This window comes from Eubalaena glacialis, chromosome X (genome assembly GCF_028564815.1).
Source record: "Eubalaena glacialis isolate mEubGla1 chromosome X, mEubGla1.1.hap2.+ XY, whole genome shotgun sequence".
NCBI lineage: Eukaryota > Metazoa > Chordata > Mammalia > Artiodactyla > Balaenidae > Eubalaena > Eubalaena glacialis.
The window spans coordinates 31,896,715-31,917,614 of record NC_083736.1 but is presented as its reverse complement, the minus strand read 5'-3'; the positions used below and the strand labels follow the sequence as shown (position 1 = coordinate 31,917,614).

At 36.1% G+C, this 20,900-nt stretch overlaps 1 protein-coding gene across 1 annotated transcript; it reads right to left on the bottom strand.

Moving 5' to 3' along the window:
- Positions 1 to 10,080: 10,080 nt before the first annotated feature.
- On the bottom strand, positions 10,081 to 10,915 carry LOC133081694 (small ribosomal subunit protein eS6-like). The gene has a single exon (XM_061178060.1). The coding sequence runs from the start codon at positions 10,878 to 10,880 to the stop codon at positions 10,131 to 10,133; it is 750 nt and encodes a 249-aa protein (XP_061034043.1). The 5' UTR covers positions 10,881 to 10,915; the 3' UTR covers positions 10,081 to 10,130.
- Positions 10,916 to 20,900: the final 9,985 nt, after the last annotated feature.

Here is a 20,900-nt window from a genome sequence, read left to right as displayed (position 1 = left end):
AGAGGGCCTTCTAAATCCTTGACAGAAAGTGTAACTTATAATCATCTTCAGTTTATTGCTTTATTTAAAATGTTACTGACTCTGTTTATTAAAGAAAGAATTAGTCTTTTCTGTTAGTTTTCTGTGAACACTGAAAATGTTGTAAGCTTGTATTACAGACAATAGTAACCTTCACATGTATAATCACATTAACAACCTCTTCTTCTCCAGTGAATGAATCATAGGCTATAAAAGTTACATATCGACTTTTTCTTTATTGAGTGAAATTGGCTTTTGACTCTTCTGATTACATGATAATTGAATCAGATGGTCTGGTTCTAAGCGAAATGTTTCCTTTGCTTTTCCATTTGTTTATTGTTGTTTGCATTGCTGCAAATGCATTAAAACTGAATGCTGACGAAAAGAGCTGAATTCTGACTGTCGGATGGGAAGAACAAGCTTGCTGGCTGAAGATGCCATTTTAAATTTGAGTCTTTTAAGTGTAGATTTTTCCATTTGTCTGTAGTTCTTTTTCAAGATGTGTTTTTCTTTTCAAATCAGATAACGCCTTTCAGAAGGTAAAAAATGATGAGGAAAGGCTTTTTTTTCCATCACCACTTAGATGGCTGCATTGATGTCGCAAAATAGTAGGGAAAAGTTCTAAATTGGATCTAGTAGCACTTAATGTTACATAAAGTAGGGTTTTAGCTGGGTCTTTTACGATTTCATCAAGAACTAAATAAACTTAGCCAATATTCTAGATATTGGTGCTATAAAAGTCTACATTTTATTTACATTTCACAATTCGGGATAAAGGCTTGTTCTGCCAATTACTGAAGGATACTTTTGATAAGTATTACTAATCTTTTGATAAGTATTACTAATCAAAAGCAGGTAAATTAGTTTTAGAGAAACTGCTGGTGTTTATTTTATTTTCATAACATTTTGTTATGTTATAATTTTACAACACTCATATATAAGACCCAGGAATCTCATTGATGTAGCAGGAAGTGACTTAATAAGCCTAAGTCCTAATGACAATACATTCTGGGAAATGTACACTCAACTGTGATCTTTGCCTTCAACAATTTACAAATGACTTTAATATGCCCGAGAGCGCTGTTCTCTATTGGCACTATGTGAAGACATTGTTCAGTGTAAGAAAACGGAAGCAGCTGGTACTATTGTGTATGTTTCAGATCATAAGAAAATGAGAGTATATCCTGTTTCCATCTTATCCAGAAAATCTCTGTTGAATCTCACAAAATTAGGAATCAGATTATTTTGAAAGCTTTTAGTTTATTCTTATTGTAATGAGGTATAACACTTAAGACTCCGAAATTTATTTCACTTCTGGAGATTCCTGCAATTTGGGAAAGCTAGTGAGAAAGCATTATTAAGACAAAAACAAAACAACATGGCAATGATCTGAGCTATAAACAGTCATGGTTCTCCTACCTTCTTTTTTAGTGAAACACAGATGTTACATTTACAACAGACCTTCTGTGGTAATGTGTTTGAAAATAAACACCAGCAGTTTCTCTAAAACTAATTTACCTGCTTTTGATTAGTAATACTTAGCATTTTAAAAGCCTGGGAGAAACATGGGAGGAAGCAATCATTCAATCACTGTTACTTCATAGACATAGCAAGGAAAATAAATTAAGGTCTATGCCCAAGTCCATTTCTCACACCTACCAATAGATTTCTTACTGAGGCCCTTCAGCCCAGCTAAGGAAGTAAAGTACTGTTTTGTTAAGCATTGACTCTTAAAAAGCTAGACTATCCACACGAGATGCTAGATGGCTGCTGAATTATTGAAAGAAGATGTAGAAAGGAAAAAATAAGGTTGATATTTTAGCATCAGTTCTTTACAGAGACTAACATGTAGCTGCATTTTGACTTTCTATACACTGAATCCAAACAGGATAACAGCAGCTGGCTGATTATTCCTAGATTAGAAAGCTGGCAGAGAAGGTTAAAGAAAAATAGGTAGTGGGAACAAAGTTAAACTCTCTGAGTAGCACCACATAAAATGGAATTACTCAATCCTAACTCCTCATTTAGAATCACCTGGAGAGTTGTTAATAATGCCTGAACCTTGATACAAATAAACTCATATATTCAGGGATGGTCATGGGCATGTACAGCCGTGGTTGAGAATCACTGATTTAAATAATCATAACTTGTTTTAGTATGTACCTGTGTTAGGGAAATTTTAAATTGATAATATTTAATTAATTATTTAAAAATATTTTTCTCTACCCAAAGAGGATTTGCACAGTTCAAGGGTATTTATTTAATAGAGCAACACTATGCTAAAACATATTTAAAGTACGATCATTTTGTCTGGCACATGATGTAAACTCAATAAATGTTAGTTTTTTTTTTGGTTTTTCCAATAAGTCTATGTATTTATAGACACACACACACACACACACACAAACACACATAACTGGTAGTTACATGACAATAAATGACTTTTTTCCTATGAAAATATGAAATCAATCTCACTTTCTATTATTATTTGAATGAGAACCAATTGTTTCCCACAAAGAAAAATTCCTAATTTGAGTTTTAGCAGTCTTTTCTAAGACTTTCTTATTTGCAGCTGCAAAAAGAGTAAGACATCTGTATCAGAATATTTTTGGTTGCAAGTAACAAAAAACTATAACAAAGATGACACTTATTTGCTCAATTTTCTGAAAATTCCAAAGGTGTTTATGTTATAGGTTGGTGTGGATCACCTCTTGTGTGTTTACGAGTGTATGTTGGGGGTAGGAGGGTGATGGTAAGCAGATAGATTCCAGGGAAAGCAATCATCAATGTCTACTGCACTGATCAAAATGACATATTTCAAACAGCTGATCAAACAATTATTAATATACCAGAATTTATGAACAGGTATGAATAATTTTGTTGTCCAACACATATGGTTATATTATTAGATGGGATTAATATGCAACAAATATTTTCCCTTTTAGATTCATAGAGGATGTAAGGTATCCAGCACAACACTATTCTATATAAATTTATAAATCCACATCATCTGTAATTCTGAGTAAACTGAAAACAATTTTGCCACTGTAACATCTCTTGTCTTATTCAAATATTACACTGGAGATAATACGTATAGTTCAGAGGTTCCTAAACTTTCTCCCACCAACATGCTCTTAGTGTTTCAGTAATATCTTCGGTGGGATCCTAGGCCAAAATAAATATGTAAGAGTTCTATTTATTGAGTTGTTAGGTCCAAACAACTTAATAGGTATTTTTGTGCTAATGATTTAGTAGCCATTTGGAAAAAATAATACATATAAATTTAAAGAAAAAAATAGAACTTTTATTTCATTCTTAAATAACCACAGGATGTATTTGCCTGCTGGGCTCTGCACACCTCAAACCTTGGAATCATTTTGAATACCATCACCCTCATTTCATGTCCCACAGTGATTTTTGTACAGTACTTGCTTTTTATCATAGCCACTGCCAAAATCCAGCTTAAAAGAGATATGATATAATCGAAGGGAATTTCATGTGATCTAATGATGAAACTGTGAACAACTTTGGGCTAGTAGTTTGAACCGTGCCTGACAGATGTTGCTGTACTTCTTTTGAAAATTAATACATCTTTTAGTGTCTTAGCGTGCCTTGGTGCACAGTTTGGGAACTGAGGTTACAGTTATAACAGAAGAAAATGAAAAACACCAGGAGATGACAGCTAGTATTTAAAAAAGGAAATTACCATATACATCTCTCAAATATCTTCTTAATAAGTTAAATATTTGATTTGTATAACAAAGTTCTTATTTGTACCCTTTTTCACCAAAAATACGTTATGAGAAAAAGGTACATTATATAAATTAATCTTTGGAATTTTTAAAACCCTCTACTACTTCAATAAATTAGCATTCTATATTCAAGATTACCACGGAATTACAAATTTCATTACATTCTAATGAAAAATGAGGACAGGCTAGTCTAGGAAGAGATACAGCTTCACATTACTGTAGATTTGAAATTTTAGTACATTTCTAACTAAAATAGTACCAGTACCAATGATGATAATTGCTGGAACCAGTCAATGTTCTGAACTAACCCATTGGCTTTATCAACTTATCTCACATTTATGATTAGGGAGATATTAGAACATAAAAAATTCATCCCCTCTAGGCTTCCTTTTACAAAGGCTGATTGTCACAGAATTAGGACAGAGTGTTTTTTTTTTTTTTCCTCCTAAAAAAAGAGCAGTAAAAACTCATAGGCTAATGTATCACAGTAAGATTTTAGGAGAAAAATCAATTGTCAGTAAGATACTTTGTAATAGATCTTATAATATGCCCTTGTTTGGCTGCTATATACTGCAAAAAGAAAAAAAACCAATCAAAATAGCATGAATGATTAATGCATTTCATACAAAGCCCACGATATCCTCAGAATATATTTGCTAAGGTGCTGCAGTGATAAGAAGGCAAACAAATGATAGAGCTCAAGTAAGGAGTTTCCGGAGTTCTTAACAAAGACACGTGCAGTTGATTTCTTAGTTTTTGTTGACTATACAAACTGAAGTACTAATATCAAAATACCTGTTGTAAGGGAAAAAATGACATTCAGATTCTAGGTTGAAGGTGTGAAACTGGGACTATGTAGTAGATTTTGTTATTAAATAATCCTATAAGAGGATTATGTATTCTGCTCTGCTAACATAAGGCTTAGTCATATGATTTGCTTTGGCCAAATGGTGTGTGTCACTTTTTAGCACAAATTTTAATATTGAATATGCGGTTTACCATATGTTCTTATTTCCTCTGCCACAATGACCAACACTATTCCAGGCTGAGGCTGCTCCTTCAATGTAGAGCAGAGCCTCATCTAACCCTTGATGGGCATGCAGAATGACTGAGCCACTGAGATATTCAGGGTGTTTGTCACTGCAATATAACCTAACCCATCTTTTTTTTTTTTTTAAGATTTTTTTTAATGTGGACCATTTTTAAAGTCTTTATTGAATTTGTTACAGTATTGCTTCTGATTTATGTTTTTGTCCCTTGGCCCCAAGGCATGTGGGATCCTAGCTCCCTGACCAGGGATCAAACCCGCACCCCCTGCACTGGAAGGGGAAGTCCCAACCACTGGACTGCCAGGGAAGTCCCTAACCTAACCCATCTTGACTGATGCAACTTATTAGCCATTAGTATTATCATAAACTAAATGTGGGGAAATTGAGTAAGAAGAATAAAAAAAAGCAATTGCTTTCATGATGGGTATATTAAGGTTTTATAAGCAGGTGAAAAACTCAGGTCTTGGAAGGAGGAGAGAAAACCTTGGTAATAACCCCACTGTTAGAATCCATGACCTGGGACTATAGTGAACCATTACCTAGGAAAGATATCCCCATCCAGTAAATAAGGGTAACCCAGGCATTAAAGGAATATTTCCCTACCTTTGCCCACACATCATTATTAACCAAATATCTAGGAAACACCCAACTTCTCATTACTTAGGCCCCTAGATAGACAGACAGATAGATAGACAGATAGATAGATAAGCAGATAGACATGTAATAAGCTATTTAATCATAGCTCTCATGATTAAACTGGAACAGCCACTATCACACATTTTCTCTAAGCTTAGAGAGTTTTAGTTGCTTTCTCGTGGTCACACAGATAGTGAGGGACAGGCTTAAAATGTGTTACCTTCAAATACACTGTCACCTGAACACAGAACGTGAGCACCTGGCTAGGTGTGGCAGTTACTCAGATAGCCCTTAAAGAGAGAATCTGCTGTGGAGAGTGCAGTTAGCTTACAGCCTCCAGCTGCAGTGGCTTCAAGATTCCGGATTTGCTGCAGGCATTTGAGCCAAAGATACATTCTCCCCAGGAAGCCTTCCCTCCCCCCCAACCCACTGCCAATGACTGAGCATGGTAGGGTATTTGGGTCTGGCCATTTCTTCCCAATGCAATGGCTCCTCTATGGATAATCTTTATTCTGGAGCTCCCTGTTGGAATGCTGAGATTTTCTCAGAGCTGCACTGTGGTCTGAGGCTCTTCCAATCCCTTCCTCCATCCTTCTTCCTCTCCCTTCACAGATGTCAGAACTGTATTATGGTCTAAAGGCTTTCTCTACCTACTTTTGCTCCCTCACCCTTTATCTTACATAGATTTCACCTTTGAAACAAAACTTATCCTGACATTTGTTAAAATGGTAAAAAATACTTTATTTAGGACCTTTTTGATACATGTCAACACTATCACAATAGGGGAGAGAGATCGGGCTTAACTTTGAATACAGCAAAGACAGCTGGGGATTTAGAGCCAATGAGCAAAATGAGAGGAGTCAGTGGATGGAAAATTACTAAGAGGAGACATCAAGAATAGGGGGTTTCTTGCTAAACTGACTTAACAGGATTCTTGCTGAAGGCAGGCCAGGGTGATTAGATATCAAAGGTGGGGATTCTCATTAAACTGACTTAGCAGGATTCTTAATAAAAGTCAGCTAGGCAGGCCAAAGACAAGGCCCAAGGACAAGGCCTAGCAGTAAAGAGGGCTCAGAGGAGCCTATGTAATTTTGGTCAAGGAGAGTCTTTGTCACATCCCAATAAATCTCCTATACTTCTTACTCCATCTTGGCAACTACTTCCTGGAGGCCTTGAATTGACACACGGGGTGAACTGGGAAATCTGATCAGTATCCTGCTCTGTAGCAAAACATGTAGACCTTTATGGCTAGATCAGTATGGCTTGAAGGATAAAGTTCCTCCAGTTAAAAAAAAAAAAAAAAAAAAGTTAGAGGCTTGAGTGCTGGTAATGTGCTGCCATCTATGGGTTTTCTCCTGTTGGTTAAGCACTGCAGGTAGAAGTTTACAAGGATTGTCTCATTTCATGCTCACGTAATGTTGCCAGTTAGATATTATAATTATTTTTATTTTATACATGAAGAAAACAACGTTTACGTAAAATGACTTGTGTAACATGACCCTTCCAATACATAGCAGGGGCAAGATTCAGGCCCAGATCTGTCATGTTCTAAACTATCACTATTTACTCTCAGTCAAAATGTTAGCTGATAAATGACTGTTATACAGATTTGCTGAGTATGGGGAAAGAGGTATAATATTTGGAGTCTGCTTTATGGTAGGAAGGAACTGAGAGATATGACACTTTGTGAGTATTACATTGTGAGTATAACATTTTATGCATACTGTTCCCATTGTTATGCCAAGCCCCTGGAGAATAAAACCTGCTGGGCTAGAATGGATAGTCACGAACTTGGGTATGCATCTCCTTAGATAGGTAATTGAATAATCACAATACTTGATGCTATAATACTGCCGATGTATATTATGACATGATACTACTGAGAAGGGAGTGGTTATCATTAGCAAGTCTCTTCAGGGAAAGAAACATTTAAACAATTTCTTGAAATGTAAACGAATGAGTAGGTATCAACTAGGATGAAAAGAAATGAAGGGCATTTTAAGCAAAGGAAACATTCTGCTTTAATAATAGTTTCCTGGGAAAGGGATTTTGTAGACTTCATTTTATTCTTGGAGAATCGATCCAGTGTGAACTCTGAGAAGGAAAGGACCCTTTCTGACTTATACAGTTTATATCACTAGTGTCTAAGATAAGACTTAAGACAGTGTTTAAATATTTTTTGACAAGTGAACCCATTTCCTGAATGAGTTCTGGTCTTTCTCTATTTTCTGCTATCTTCCCCAAGTTTAACAATAATTACAAGGGAATCCTTAAACCACAAAAGTAATCATGGGAGTGATTTAAATTACCTAGGCCATCTGCATATACAGTTGGCCCTTGAACAATGTGGGTTTGAATTGTGCAGGTCCACTTACATGTGGAATTTTCTCAATAGTAAATACTACACTGCTACATGATCTGAGGTTGGTTAAATCTGTGGATACGGAACCACGGATACAGAGGCTAAGTATAAATCATATGGGGATTTTAGATTACATGGAGAGTCAGCACCTCTAATCCCCCCGTTGTTCAAGGGTCAACTGTAATAGGAAAATACTCAGTAGACTAAGATGTTCTTTCTTTTTAATGTACGAATTCATAAAAGTAGCACTTAATATAACTTAATATTCTAAAGTCCCTATTGTGTTTCAGGCATCTGAGTATGAGTCATAGTCATTAGGAATTTACAATTTAGAATTTGGGTTTGAATACACACTCAGCTGCTAGTTGTGTGACTTTGAGCAAATAATTTACCACCATGAGAATAAACACAGTGCCTACCTTACAGAGTGCTTTGAAGAGTGTATGAGTTAATGTATGGAAAATTCAAATTACAGTGTCTGAAACATAGTAAGTGTTCACTGTCACTAGTGTTGGTGTTATGGCTGTGGCTGTTACTTCTGTTATTCTGTCATGCACCAGATTTGCACAGGTTCTGTGACTTTTTGCTGTAGAGTCTAACTTATTTTGTTCCATTCTTCTGAAAGATTAAGAAGGATGGATGATTACAGCATACATTTACAGAAACCTTGACATACCAATCAGCTACAGAATGTTTAGTTTCCTCATTCATCTCAAAAGCAAACGATTAACTCTACATCTTGGCAAGACAAATTCATATGTAATAGGTTGGCTTGCATTTAGTGAATGACTATGTAGATTTTCAGTGTAACCAAAGGCACTACTGTGTGCTGAAACTTCTCCCCAGCAAATAAGGAAAAACAAATGCCTTTTACATAGTAGTAAAACAACTTTAAAGATATTCAGTTAAACACTTGATAAATACTTAGATATTGCATCATCCATTGTAAGCCAATTATGAAAGATTAGACGTTTTTAGCTTTAAAATTAGAACATGTACATTTTGCTCATGTAATTCTGTTCTGTTAATGCTAAAAATCATCACTCAGCTTAAATGAGAAATCAGCTTTGGCTGTCCCATTGGTAATTTTTTTAAGAAATATAACTCCTCACTTAATATGTTTCAAATATTTTCTGATTAAAATGTCTAATTTTATAAATGGAAATTAGAGCCTCATAATAATAATTATTTATCTAAAACTTTAGTATTAAATATATAGACTGAGCATTTATTTCATTTTATTTGGGATAACTGATAGGCCAGTCACTTGCCAACCACTTCAATATAATTTTCTGCACATAATAACTGGTGGAAGACACTGGGAATTTTAAAAAGATAATTTGAATATCAAGTCCAGTGAGGCCTGTCATTTCTCATTGCTTGGTTAAGTAAAACCTGCATAAATACTTAACTATGAAATATCATATACTCTTTGACACGTATACTTCAGACATAATAAAGGCATCGAAAGAATGGTTATTAAACCTGAGGGTTTAATTTGTCTCAACTCATTCCTTTGTATTTACAGTTGAAAGAATATAATTAAAAATCAGGTTTGATATTTTATACTACTTTTACACACTTAGCTCCTCCAAAATAAAAATGATATACAATGTATATCACTTTTATTCAGCTCCTCACTGTGGTCTAGGAAATGGTGTTTGTTTTTTAGTATAAGCTTGAAAAATGGCTGTGACAAGTTTCCAATACAGTTCACACACTGTTTTGAAAATTTTCTTTGAGGGTCTTCAAATCAATATTTTTTCATTTCTTTCCAGCAAAGCTAGTCTTCCTTGCTACTGTGAAAATTACTTCCTTTTGCAAGTAGAATGGCAAAATCTGGATCATGAACATCAGAAGTTCACAAATTTCTAATTTACATTGAAAGGCCCTAAAACATCCTTTGTACATTTAAAAAGCTTTGTAATTCAAATAATATTTTTAGCAAAGTTAAAATATCACCCAAATTACTCTTGGAATGCTTGGGAAAGCGTTATGTGAAATTATACTGCAATGCTTAGGTACTTCATTGAATTTTGTCCTCAAGAGCCATCAATTTTTATAACTCTTCTGAATAATTTCTTATACTATCAAGCACTCTTATCAACAGATATTTATTGAACTAAAAATTTCTCTAAGTGTTGTATACAGTGCAAAATAAACAAGATACAGTTTTTACTTTTAGGAAACAGTGAAACTGATTACCCCTACAGAGTTTATGATTAACCTCTCTGTTCAAAACTTTATTCCCTTTCTTTTTTTTTTTTTTTTTTGTGATGTCTGATCTTATTTATTTGTTACTCTTAGAACACCTCATTTTTGACTGGACTCAGACTTAGAAGTAGAAGCTCTCAGAGAGGACAGCCTCCGTCTCTTGGCAATCTGTTCCTGGCGTTTTTCTTTGGCCTCCTTCATTCTCTTGGCCAAAAGTTTAGCATATTCTGCAGCCTCTTCCTTATTTTTCTTAGTACGCTGTTTCTTCAGAGCAATTCGCCAACGTTTGTGTTGCAGAACACGTGGAGTAACAAGACGCTGAATCTTGGGTGCTTTGGTCCTAGGTTTCTTACCTTCTTTGTTTAGGGGCTTTCTCACAACATACTGGCGGACATCATCTTCTTTAGAGAGATTGAAAAGTTTGCGGATTCTGCTAGCTCTTTTGGGCCCCAGGCGACGAGGCACAGTAGTATCAGTGAGTCCAGGAATATCCTTCTCCCCTTTTTTTAAAATGACCAAATTGAGAACGCTCAGATTGGCATCCACAATGCAACCCCGTACAGATTTGCGCTTTCTTTCTCCAGTCCTCCTTGGTCTGTAACAGGAATGCCCCTTACTCAGTAGCAGGCGGACTCGGCCATGGGTCAAGACACCCTGCTTCATGGGGAAACCCTGTTTGTCGTTCCCACCACTGATTCGGACCACATAACCCTTCCATTCTTCACCCAGAGCGTCAGCAGCAACTTCTGTGGCCATACGCTTCTCATAAAAGGTACGAAGTTTTCGTTCATCGTCCACTTCAATGAGTTTCTGGCAGCCAGTGGCCGGGAAAGAGATGTTCAGCTTCATTCTGAAGCGGCCGAACGCCTCCGAGGCGCCACGAAAAAGAGCTATTCCCTTTCTTGTCACGCCCCTGTTTACCTCAGGGTTGAGGAGTATCAAAGAAAATGGGGGATTGAAACCAAGCAGCACCCAGTAGGGCCCTCCTGGGTACAAAAGCCCCTCCATTTCTTGTTTGTAGAAAAAGGCTTTAGTCTCCTAGGCCTTCCCTGAGTTCCAAAGAGCAGACTCAAGCAGTTACTAATTAGGGAAGTGAGAGAATGCAAAAGCAAAGGAAAAGCAATAGTTCAGCAATAAAACAGAGTCCTAGTTCCTCCTCAAGGGATATACATAACAATCTGATGCATATCTTTGAGTTGTTCTGCAGAAACTAAGACCCCCACCCAGGTAAATGATGGTGATTCCATGCTGACCACAAGCATATAGACCCCAGACTGGTTGGAACAAGAAGGTTGATGATTAAGATTCCCAAAGCATCACCCTGTTAGCTTACCACCAGCCAATCAGAAGAAAGTCAACAAGCTGCAACCCTCACCCCAAATGTTGCATTTAAAAACTCTTCCCTGAAAGCCACTGGGGAGTTCAGGTCTTTTGAGCACGAGCTGCCCTTCTCCTTGCTTGGTGCTCTGCAAATAAATGCTGTACTTTCCTTTACCACACCTGGTGTCAGTAGATTGCTTTTGCTGTGTAGTGTGCGAGGGGACTCAAGTTCAGTTCAGTAACATTAGTTTTTATTTGGGGAGATATATTGAGTAGAAATAATTCTATTAGAGAAGTGTTAAGTGTAAATCTGTATGGCACTACTCTAAGCTTAATAGTTTATAGAAGAGGAAGATCATTAAAGGCTGATATTTATGTAAAAGTCTCCAGGGGGAGTTAAGGATCACACTGGATTTGAAGAATGACTAGAACTTAAGCATAAAAAGAGAGATTATTATTATACTCCTTAGGTTTTCATCTACAAGAAAATGTCTTTTTCAACTTTAGAAAAAATATTAGATTGTTAGAGAAGGGGAGCAGAATTTGCCACACCAGAATATGCTTCTTTGGCATAAGGATTATCTTGAGCTGGTTATTTATGAGAAACAGCAGACAAGGGAGAAGCTCTGAAAACCAAGAAGTTACCCTTTCGTAAGAGACATTTACATTTATAAGGGGAACCTCCATTTGTAAGAGTGTCTCCCTCACTGTACCAGGAAGAAGTTCCTCAATCTCTAGGAACTCTTATCAATGGAGAAGGCAAGACATAAATTTGCATAACAATCTTATACTTGTTTACTGTGCTTTTCCTGATAACCTCCTAGAACTGGCCTCCCTTCCTCCCATGTTAACATCTTCTTTTGTCTTTAGCTGGAGATGGTATCTAAGCTGTGGGTTTGGGCCATTTCAGAGAGGTACTCAGTTTTCCTGGGTATCTTCCATGTATACAGGAGGTAAACATGGTATTAAACTTCTGTTTATCTTCTGTTAATTTGTCTTTTATTATGAGGTAGTGGGTCTCAGCAAAAACCTAGAAGGGTAGAGGGAAAATTATTTTTCCTCTCCCACACTAATGAGCATTATACGTACATGAAAAAAATGTTTTTGAAAATTAGATGTATGTATAGGCTTTCAATAAACATTATAAAAATACAGATGGACCATTTGTAAATTGTGTCTGTTTTCTTATATTATCAGACTATATTTTAGTGGTCAAAGAATTGGCTGTGGAGTTAGATATTCATTTAAATCCTGGCTCTGGAGTTTAACAGATATGTGATCTTGGGAAGTTATGGATCTCAGTTTCTTCATCTATAACGTGGGTATAATATCTAGAACTTACTCCATGAGTTTCTGAGTAAATTCTTTGCAAAACGTAGACATGTACTCTGTAGAACCACAGTAAATATTCAACATATGTTAACTATTATCATTATTTATCATGTTCTATTTTCATGAATTCTGCTTTATTTCACAAAGGGTTTGAAATGACAATAATAATATACAGAATAAAATAATAATATATAAATTGAGTAATTCTTTTAAAATTAAGTCAGATCATTTCAGTTCATCTGCTCAAACCCTTCAATGGGTTTCCATCTTAATCAGAGTAAAAGCCAAATCTTTATAGGGACCTACAATGTCCTCTAACTTTTGGTTTGCTGTTAGTTTTGACCTCATCTCTTACTTACTTTCCCCAGAACTCACTCCAATTTAGCACCACTGGCCTAATCAATGTTTTCTAAGTGTGCCAGGAAAATTCTTAACTCATCTGCCTGACATAATCTTCCTCCAGCTGTCCACAGGGCTCCTCCCTCAATTTCCTTTTGTGAATCCTTCCCAGGCCAATGTGTTTAAAATGGAAAAACTCACTCCTGCTTGAGCACATTTTATCCTTTTACTCTATTTTAATTTTCTCTATAGCACTTATCACTCTCTCTCTCCTCTCCTTCTTCTCCTCCTTCTCCTTCTAATTACTTACTTCTTGTTTGATGTACCATTAGAAGATAAGTCCCATAAGGGCAGGAATTTGTGTTATATCCACAGCACAAAGAGCAGTCTTGATGCTTAGTAAATGCTCAATAAATATTATTGCTGTTCCTGCAATTATTTGCAAATTTTGTGAAATGCCGTTTTGTTTCAAATAAAGCTATCTTCTCTTTGGATATTGCCTTTTGTTGAATAAATATCTTGCGCATTTATTATCTCATTTAATCTTCACAGCCACCTGGTAAGTTAGGTAGAGTAGGAATTAATGCTTATTTTCTCACATAATAGGAAACTGAGAAACTGAAAGGGGAAATGATTGGTGTAAAGTCACACCATTAGTAAGATGCAGAATTGGGATAAGAAGTTATTTTCCTTGGCTAAGTTTCCTTCATATGCTGTTTCCAGAGTTTGACAGATGAAGGAAATGAAACTTATGATATATATCCATGCTGTTGAAGTTGATCTAATATTTTAGATTCACTGGGTATTAAATATTTCACGGTTTTCTTCAAGGATCATTCAGTCACTTGCAGAACTCTATTTCTGGGGAGCTCATGAATTTTTTCACTCATTGCCTGAGAATATTTTGTAGATTCATCTTCTTAAAGAAATGCACATCTGCGTAGCAATCAATGCTTATTGCCTGCCTAATATGCATAAGAAAATATGCTTGTTGCTGTATAGACTATTGCTGTTTCCTCTTTCTAGAACGTTCTTCCCCGACCTTAGTGCTTTATATTTATTTCTCATCACTTGGGTCCTTGCTCAAATGTCATCTTCTCAGAAAGGCCTTGATTGAATTCCTTATCAAAAAGACCTAACACTTTCTCCCATCCCACCTGCAATCTTTCTGTTAATTTCCTTAACATCATCTGTCACTTCCTAAAAGGGTGTTAGTTATTTATTTGTTAATTATTTTAAGACTTTCTTACTAGAATGTCAGCTTCATGAGGGCAAAGTTTGTTTTTTTTTTTTTTTTTCTTTTTGGTTGTGTCCCCAGCATGTAGAACAGTGTCTGGCACGTAGTAAGAATTCAATAACGAATGGGAGTAGAATTTATCACCCCAAAATATGCCCTTTTGGCATAAGGATTATTTTGAGCTGGTTAATTTTAAGAAATATCAGACACAGGAAAAGTTCTGAAAACTTAGCAGAAGCTACCCTTTTGTAAGGGACATTAACATTTACAAGGGAAATCTCCATTTGTAAGAATGTCTTCCTCAATGTACCAGGAAGAGAAGGATATCTCTAAATCTCTAGAAAGTTATCAGTGGAGAAGGCAGAGACTTAAATCTGCATAACAATCTTACCCTTATTTACTGTGCTTTTCCTGGTCACCTCCCATAACTGGCCTCCCCCACCAGCATCGTCTTTTGTCTTTAGCTGGAGGTGATATTTAAGTTGTTGGCTTGGGCCATTTTGGGGAGTTACTCATTTTTCCTGCATATCCCCCAGGTATACAGGAGGTTCACATGTTATTAAACCTCTGTTTGTTTTTCTCCTGTTAATCTGTCTTTTTTATTATTGGGGAAGGGTCTCAGCCAAGAACCTAGAAAATTATTTTTCCTCCCCTACAACAGAAACATGTTGATTGAAAGAATACTCATATTGCAATTTATGCTTCAAAACATTCCTTACAATTACAATTAAATAATAAATGTGGAGTTAATTCTGTATACTTTTATCCACTTTCCCAGTGGAATATAAAATCCATGGGACATGAATTGTATCTTTCTTGTTCATTGCATCTGCACTAAATGGTTTGGAAACCACAAAATTTCTATTGCTTACTCTCAAGGAATCTAGAGATTTATTCTCTATATGGAAGAAAAATATGAGGAAATGAAATGAAAATATAAGAATTTAAATAACAGATCAAGGCAATATAAAAGTAAGGAACCTGATACATGATAGGCACTCAAATTTGTTAATGTTAAGCTATTAGAAATAGTATGAGATTAGATGACAAATAAATACTTAGCATATATTCTTAGAAGTGTTACAAAAACAATGTAGGTTGAAGAGGTCAGAAAGGGCTCATGTAAGAGGCAGAGTTCAAGTATTTTAAAGCTAATGAATCTTACAAGGGAATAGGAAAGGCATTAGGAGAACATTTGCATAGATGCAGCTGAGGGTTGCCACTGCAGGCAAGTAGTAAGAAGAAAGGCTAAAAATTAGGTTGCCAGGGACTTGAAATACAGTTTTAGAAGTCTGGACTAATAAAGTTAATTTGTGTATCAGGACCCACAAAATGGAAGTTGCCCCAATGGCCTGGCCTACTTCACAAATCTAAACCTAAATCAGCCTGCATTTATGGGAATCACCTGTCAAGAAAACCTAACATTCACCAGTTATAATATTTCAACTCAGCTCCAGCTAGCTCAACTTACCTTAGAAAATAGGATCTGCTCATCTTCTAGAAAATCTCTGACCTCCTAGACAATCAGGCTCTATTTCCATGTTGCCTCTTCTAATGCTGTATAAACCTCATTTTTGCCCCAAATCCTTCAGAAACAGTGCTCTACTAAGGCACTGTACTCCCCCAATCCATGGATTTTATTTTCCCCCTTGAATAAAGGACATCAGACTCATTACTAAATTATTTTAGTTTTGTCATTTGACAGGACTTAATCATCTGGCAATGACTGGTGAGAGATCAAGAAAGACTTTTAAGCAAATTAGTGAAAATATAAAAGTGATATTTTAGAGATAATCAAGGAGGCACACATAAATAAAATAGTAGAAACTGCAGGAAGGAAAATGAGATAGTAGACCAGTAATGATGGAAGTAGCAAATGCTTCCAATGGAAACTTAAAGGCAAGTGATGAGGTAAAACTCACATTTTTCCAATCAGAATTGCATCCCTAAAATATTTTCTGACTTGTGACACAAAGATGATAGCTGATCTGCTGTACTCAGAGCTAGGATATATCATTTGCTTCTCCTAAGTAAATCACATGTTTATGAAAGGGTTCAGAATGACACCCATCCCCCACCCCCCTCCAAATGTGTTGCTGTGGCATGTGGACTGTTTTGAGCCGAATGCAATCAAGACCCAGAAGACTCAAGAAAAACTTTTTCTCTTAACTACCTAAAAAAATTTTAGATAAAGGGCCTGACCCAGAAAGAGAGCTATTACCAAGAGATAATTTTTTTCTGAATGACCCATTTGTATGGCAGGGCAAATACCTAATTACCAAACATCTGCTCTTCTTATCGTCCTGTGAATCACCCTCCTCCCCTTTAAAGCCCCAAGCCCCTACCCCATTCCTTAGTTCAAGATGGCATATAAGTCTTAATTGCTCGGGTTATTCTTGGGTTTCATTGTCTTTGTGGAGCCCCTATATGTACATAATTAAATTTGTTTTTTTCCCTGTTAATCTGTCTTATGGCAATTTGATTATTAGACCAGCCAGAGAGCTCAGAAGGGTAGAGGAAAAAGTTTTTCTCCCTAACATTTAGATATTTCCAAACTATTACATCCTATAAATTGCCCAGGATTATCTAAATGTTTCTCGTAAGAAACAAGTGCAGATATCAGAGCAACCACATCATTTATTAGAAATACAGTTTTTGTTTACGTGTTTCTGGTCAGCAGCACTTATTTTTCAAAGGCATGGTGGGCACTGATCATCTGCTTAGCTGTTTAGAACAAATGCTCTTGTTCCTACCTTTAGAAGTGTAAATTCCCTGCATGATGCGTGTGCAAAACTCCAAGTAGAGTTAATTAGGCTTATATCTGAAGACCAAAGGGAAAATTATTCCTAAAGAATGAATAAACCTTGGGCTTCCCTGGTGGCGCAGTGGTTAAGAATCCGCCTGCCAATGCAGGGAACACGGGTTCGAGCCCTGGTCCGGGAAGATCCCACATGCCACGGAGCAACTAACCCCGTGCGCCACAACGACTGAGCCTGCGCTCTAGAGCCCAGGAGCCACAACTAATGAAGCCCGCGCGCCTAGAGCCCATGCTCCACAACGAGAAGCCACCGCAGTGAGAAGCCCACGCACCGCAACTAGAGAAAGCCCATGCGCAGCAACGAAGACCCAAAGCAGCCAAAAATAAATAAATTAATTAATTAATCAATTTAAAAAAGACTGAATAAACCTGTATACATTCATGACCACTATCATCCTTTTTTAAAGCAAAAAAAAAAAAAAATTAACCTTAGATGATATAAGTTACAAATATATTAGACTGTCTGCAAAAAGAAAAGAAGCATTTAACCTCTCTCAGAGCAAAAAAGAGATATATTGGGAGGTCAAATGAAAGGGCTTGTTAAGATCCATTCAATTCTTAAAAAGATATCTTTTAGTTATAATTGATGATATGAAATAATGTATTTCATTGAAGGGGAAAAATTTGGGAAAAAGTTATCTCAAGTACTCTTCTAATTTATGTTAAAACTGGGCCCATGAACCTAAAGGTATTAATTAAGTTGTAATTTTTGCAGAAATTGTTTGAGGTCATGTTACATTGCAAACCATAGACTAATTCAGCCTGGTTAGGGTATGATACTAAATGCCAATGGAACAAAAGGATGATTCACTGCTTGAGGTAATTCCACAGGAAGGACATTGCAGTTTACCCTGCAGTAATGTACTACAATGCCTTTTTTTATTAAATGGTTGCATCTCTGCTTGCTCAAAGGTAAAACATCCCCATGACCACAATTATTTTGAGTAGCTTTGTGAAAATGTTCTTTTGGAAGGAAAAGGAAAATTTTCACACTGACAATAATGTTACTACATTAAAAGCAGTGGCTTTTTACTAACTGTGAGACTGAAAGCAGATTCCATTTGCTTTTAATTATTAAAATTATAATAATTTAATTTTTAAAAATTACTTTTTTGTTTTGAAATAAAAATAATTATTATTGTTAGTTATTATTTTAGGAACATAGTTGAAAGTTCTTCTGCTTTCTGAACTTATTGCAGATTAATGAAACTTCACTCCAGGAGGTCAAGGAACAGCAAAGTTATCTTAGGAAAGGGGAAAGTGCTAGAAGAAATCTGATTTCCTTCTGATTTTCACCTGCTTATTCTTACCCCAGCCCACAATATTTGCTACTGGGTAACCAGTCCCTTGTTGCTCTGAACATTGTCTAAAACTAGAGGGGTTTTTTTGGGGTTTTTTTTGGCCGCGCTGGGCGGCTTGTGGGATTTTAGTTTTTATTTCCCGGACCAGGGATCAAACCTGGGCCCCCTGCAGTGAGAGCACAGAGTCCTAAACACTGGACCGTCAGGGAATTCTCTAAAACTAGTTAAATGGATTAATTTAAAACTTAAATTTATTTTATCATCTCAACTCTGAGAAGAAAATGAATGAGAAAGGAAAAGTTTTGACATTTTTTCTTGGTGCCAGATTAGTATTGCTTTGAAGATTGTGATTTTAGGGCTGACAAACCGCACACAATTCTTCATATTTATTCCAAGAGATAATAGTTTTTTATAGCTATATAAATCCTCTAGGCCAGCCTATTTCAATTATGCTTTCCAATTTTTGAGCCATTTCTTCTGCTTGTGTGGGTAGGTGATTCAACAGAGGTCAAGACATTTCTGATTACTTAAGAACACTTTCTCTACCTTATTAGGTTACAAATGATAAGGGAGTTTTCATGAATGTGTAACATGGTATATAATATTACAGGAAATTGCAGGAAGTCTTACACAGCTGCTCATGAGCCCTATGATTCAAGGTATCGCTCTCAGAAAGGGGAAAGGAATTTTTGTGGAATGTTCAGTGCATTCCACAATAGCTGGATGAATCATTTCCTGTTGGCTTTCAGGACAGCTATGACCCTTTATTTCCTGAAACATAATTAGGACATGGTTTCTAAGTGTGCTTAAGAAAGGTACAAGAAATAATATTAAGCAAGTTTGCTTAATTAACTTTATATATTTTTTATATAACTCAATCTACATTCAATAACCTCCTTCCTTCTCCCTCCCTCCCCCAGAACACAGATACTAAAAGCGGATATTTCTGTGCAACTGTTTATAGACTTTTAAATATTTTGAAAAACTAGGTTACAGTTAATTATGATATAATATGTTTCCTCTTATCTTTTCTATACTATGGTTTGTGAAATTAAATAAATATCCATTTTAAATTTATTGACTGCTGGGAAGCTCAGCGGTATATTTCAGTTTCATCTGTGGTAAATATGCAGGAATCAAATAATTTTTAATTACTTTTTATTGAGATATAATTTCCATACAATAAAGTACACAAACCTTAAGTATATGGATTGATGAATTTTTATGTTATGTGAGTTTTTACGCCCACAAATTCACCACCCAGTTCAAAATAGAAAATATTTGCAGAACCCCAGAATGTTGCCTCCGTATCTTTTCCCTGTCAGTAACCCAGAAAAGGTAACCACTACTCTGACCACTATATAATGTGAAATTTTGTATGGGACTGATGTCATACTATATGAATTATTCTTGTTTATGTTTTGACTTTTTCTTTACCTACCTCTAAATTACATGTTCTTGATTTCTTTTATTTATACCTATAGGACATCTTGAGTTCTTAACTTGGACCAAGATGGATCATAAAATATACTTACACAAGTGTTGAATAATTTGCAAAACTACTAAGGAAGTGAGACTTGAATGGGAATGTAGGAAGTTGGGAGTACAATTACTGATACACTTCTACGACTTCTGACTTTAAATAATAAAACTGAAATACTAATATAATCTTGCCTTTTAAATTTCAAAAGACAACATTTTACCCAACCTCCGGCCTTCATTCTCCTTAAAAGAGAAGTACCATTAGACTCAATATGTACATCAAAAATATGATTCTGTAACCAAGAGTACCTTTGATTAGACAATAAATCATTAACAATAACTCATGCAAGGGACTTCTACTTCCAGCCAGGCTGGAGTAACAGACTGGGTTTACCTGAAATAATGAAATATCAGGCAATCTATTGGAAATAACCAATATATTGGAAGAATCCAAAAATGGAAAATTTTGGAAATAACAGAAAAACTCGAAATAACGAAAACATAGCATAGGGAAAGGAACCTAGGTGGAGCCCAGCAGACTTCCTGAATTGAGGACACAGAAATGAGAATCTGGGGAAACCAAAGCAGCTAGAGTTCATAGGACAGATTACATGAGACTAGAGACAGAAAGAGAGAGAAGTCTGAAGTTCCACAGAAGGGCCTTCTTGAGTATTTAGCTAAGTACTGATGTGCACATGTGTGAAGAAACTATACAAGGCCCTACATACTTTGTGGCTCTCTTTGCTCTGTTCTGGGCCCCTCGAAGATTCTCCTCACAGACTAAATTACCTAGTTTTCTTTGTCTTTGGCTTTTGGTTACATTTAGACAATGACTCACTACTAGAAAGTGGGCAGAGGAGAGACTAGTGTGTTCATTCTTTCCATTTCTTCCCTGCCACCTTGAGGTTCTGTGATGATTGAGTAGCTAGGCCCTTGTTATTCCAAGTGTGATCCCTGGACCTGCATCATCAGCATCACTTGGGAACTTGTTAGAAACAGAATCTCTGGCTCGCTCCAGGCTTTCAGACTCAGAATCTGCA

Bases quoted from the DNA above. Each gene is read 5' to 3' on its own strand.
- LOC133081694 (XM_061178060.1), bottom strand. From the start codon at position 10,880: ATGAAGCTGAACATCTCTTTCCCGGCCACTGGCTGCCAGAAACTCATT.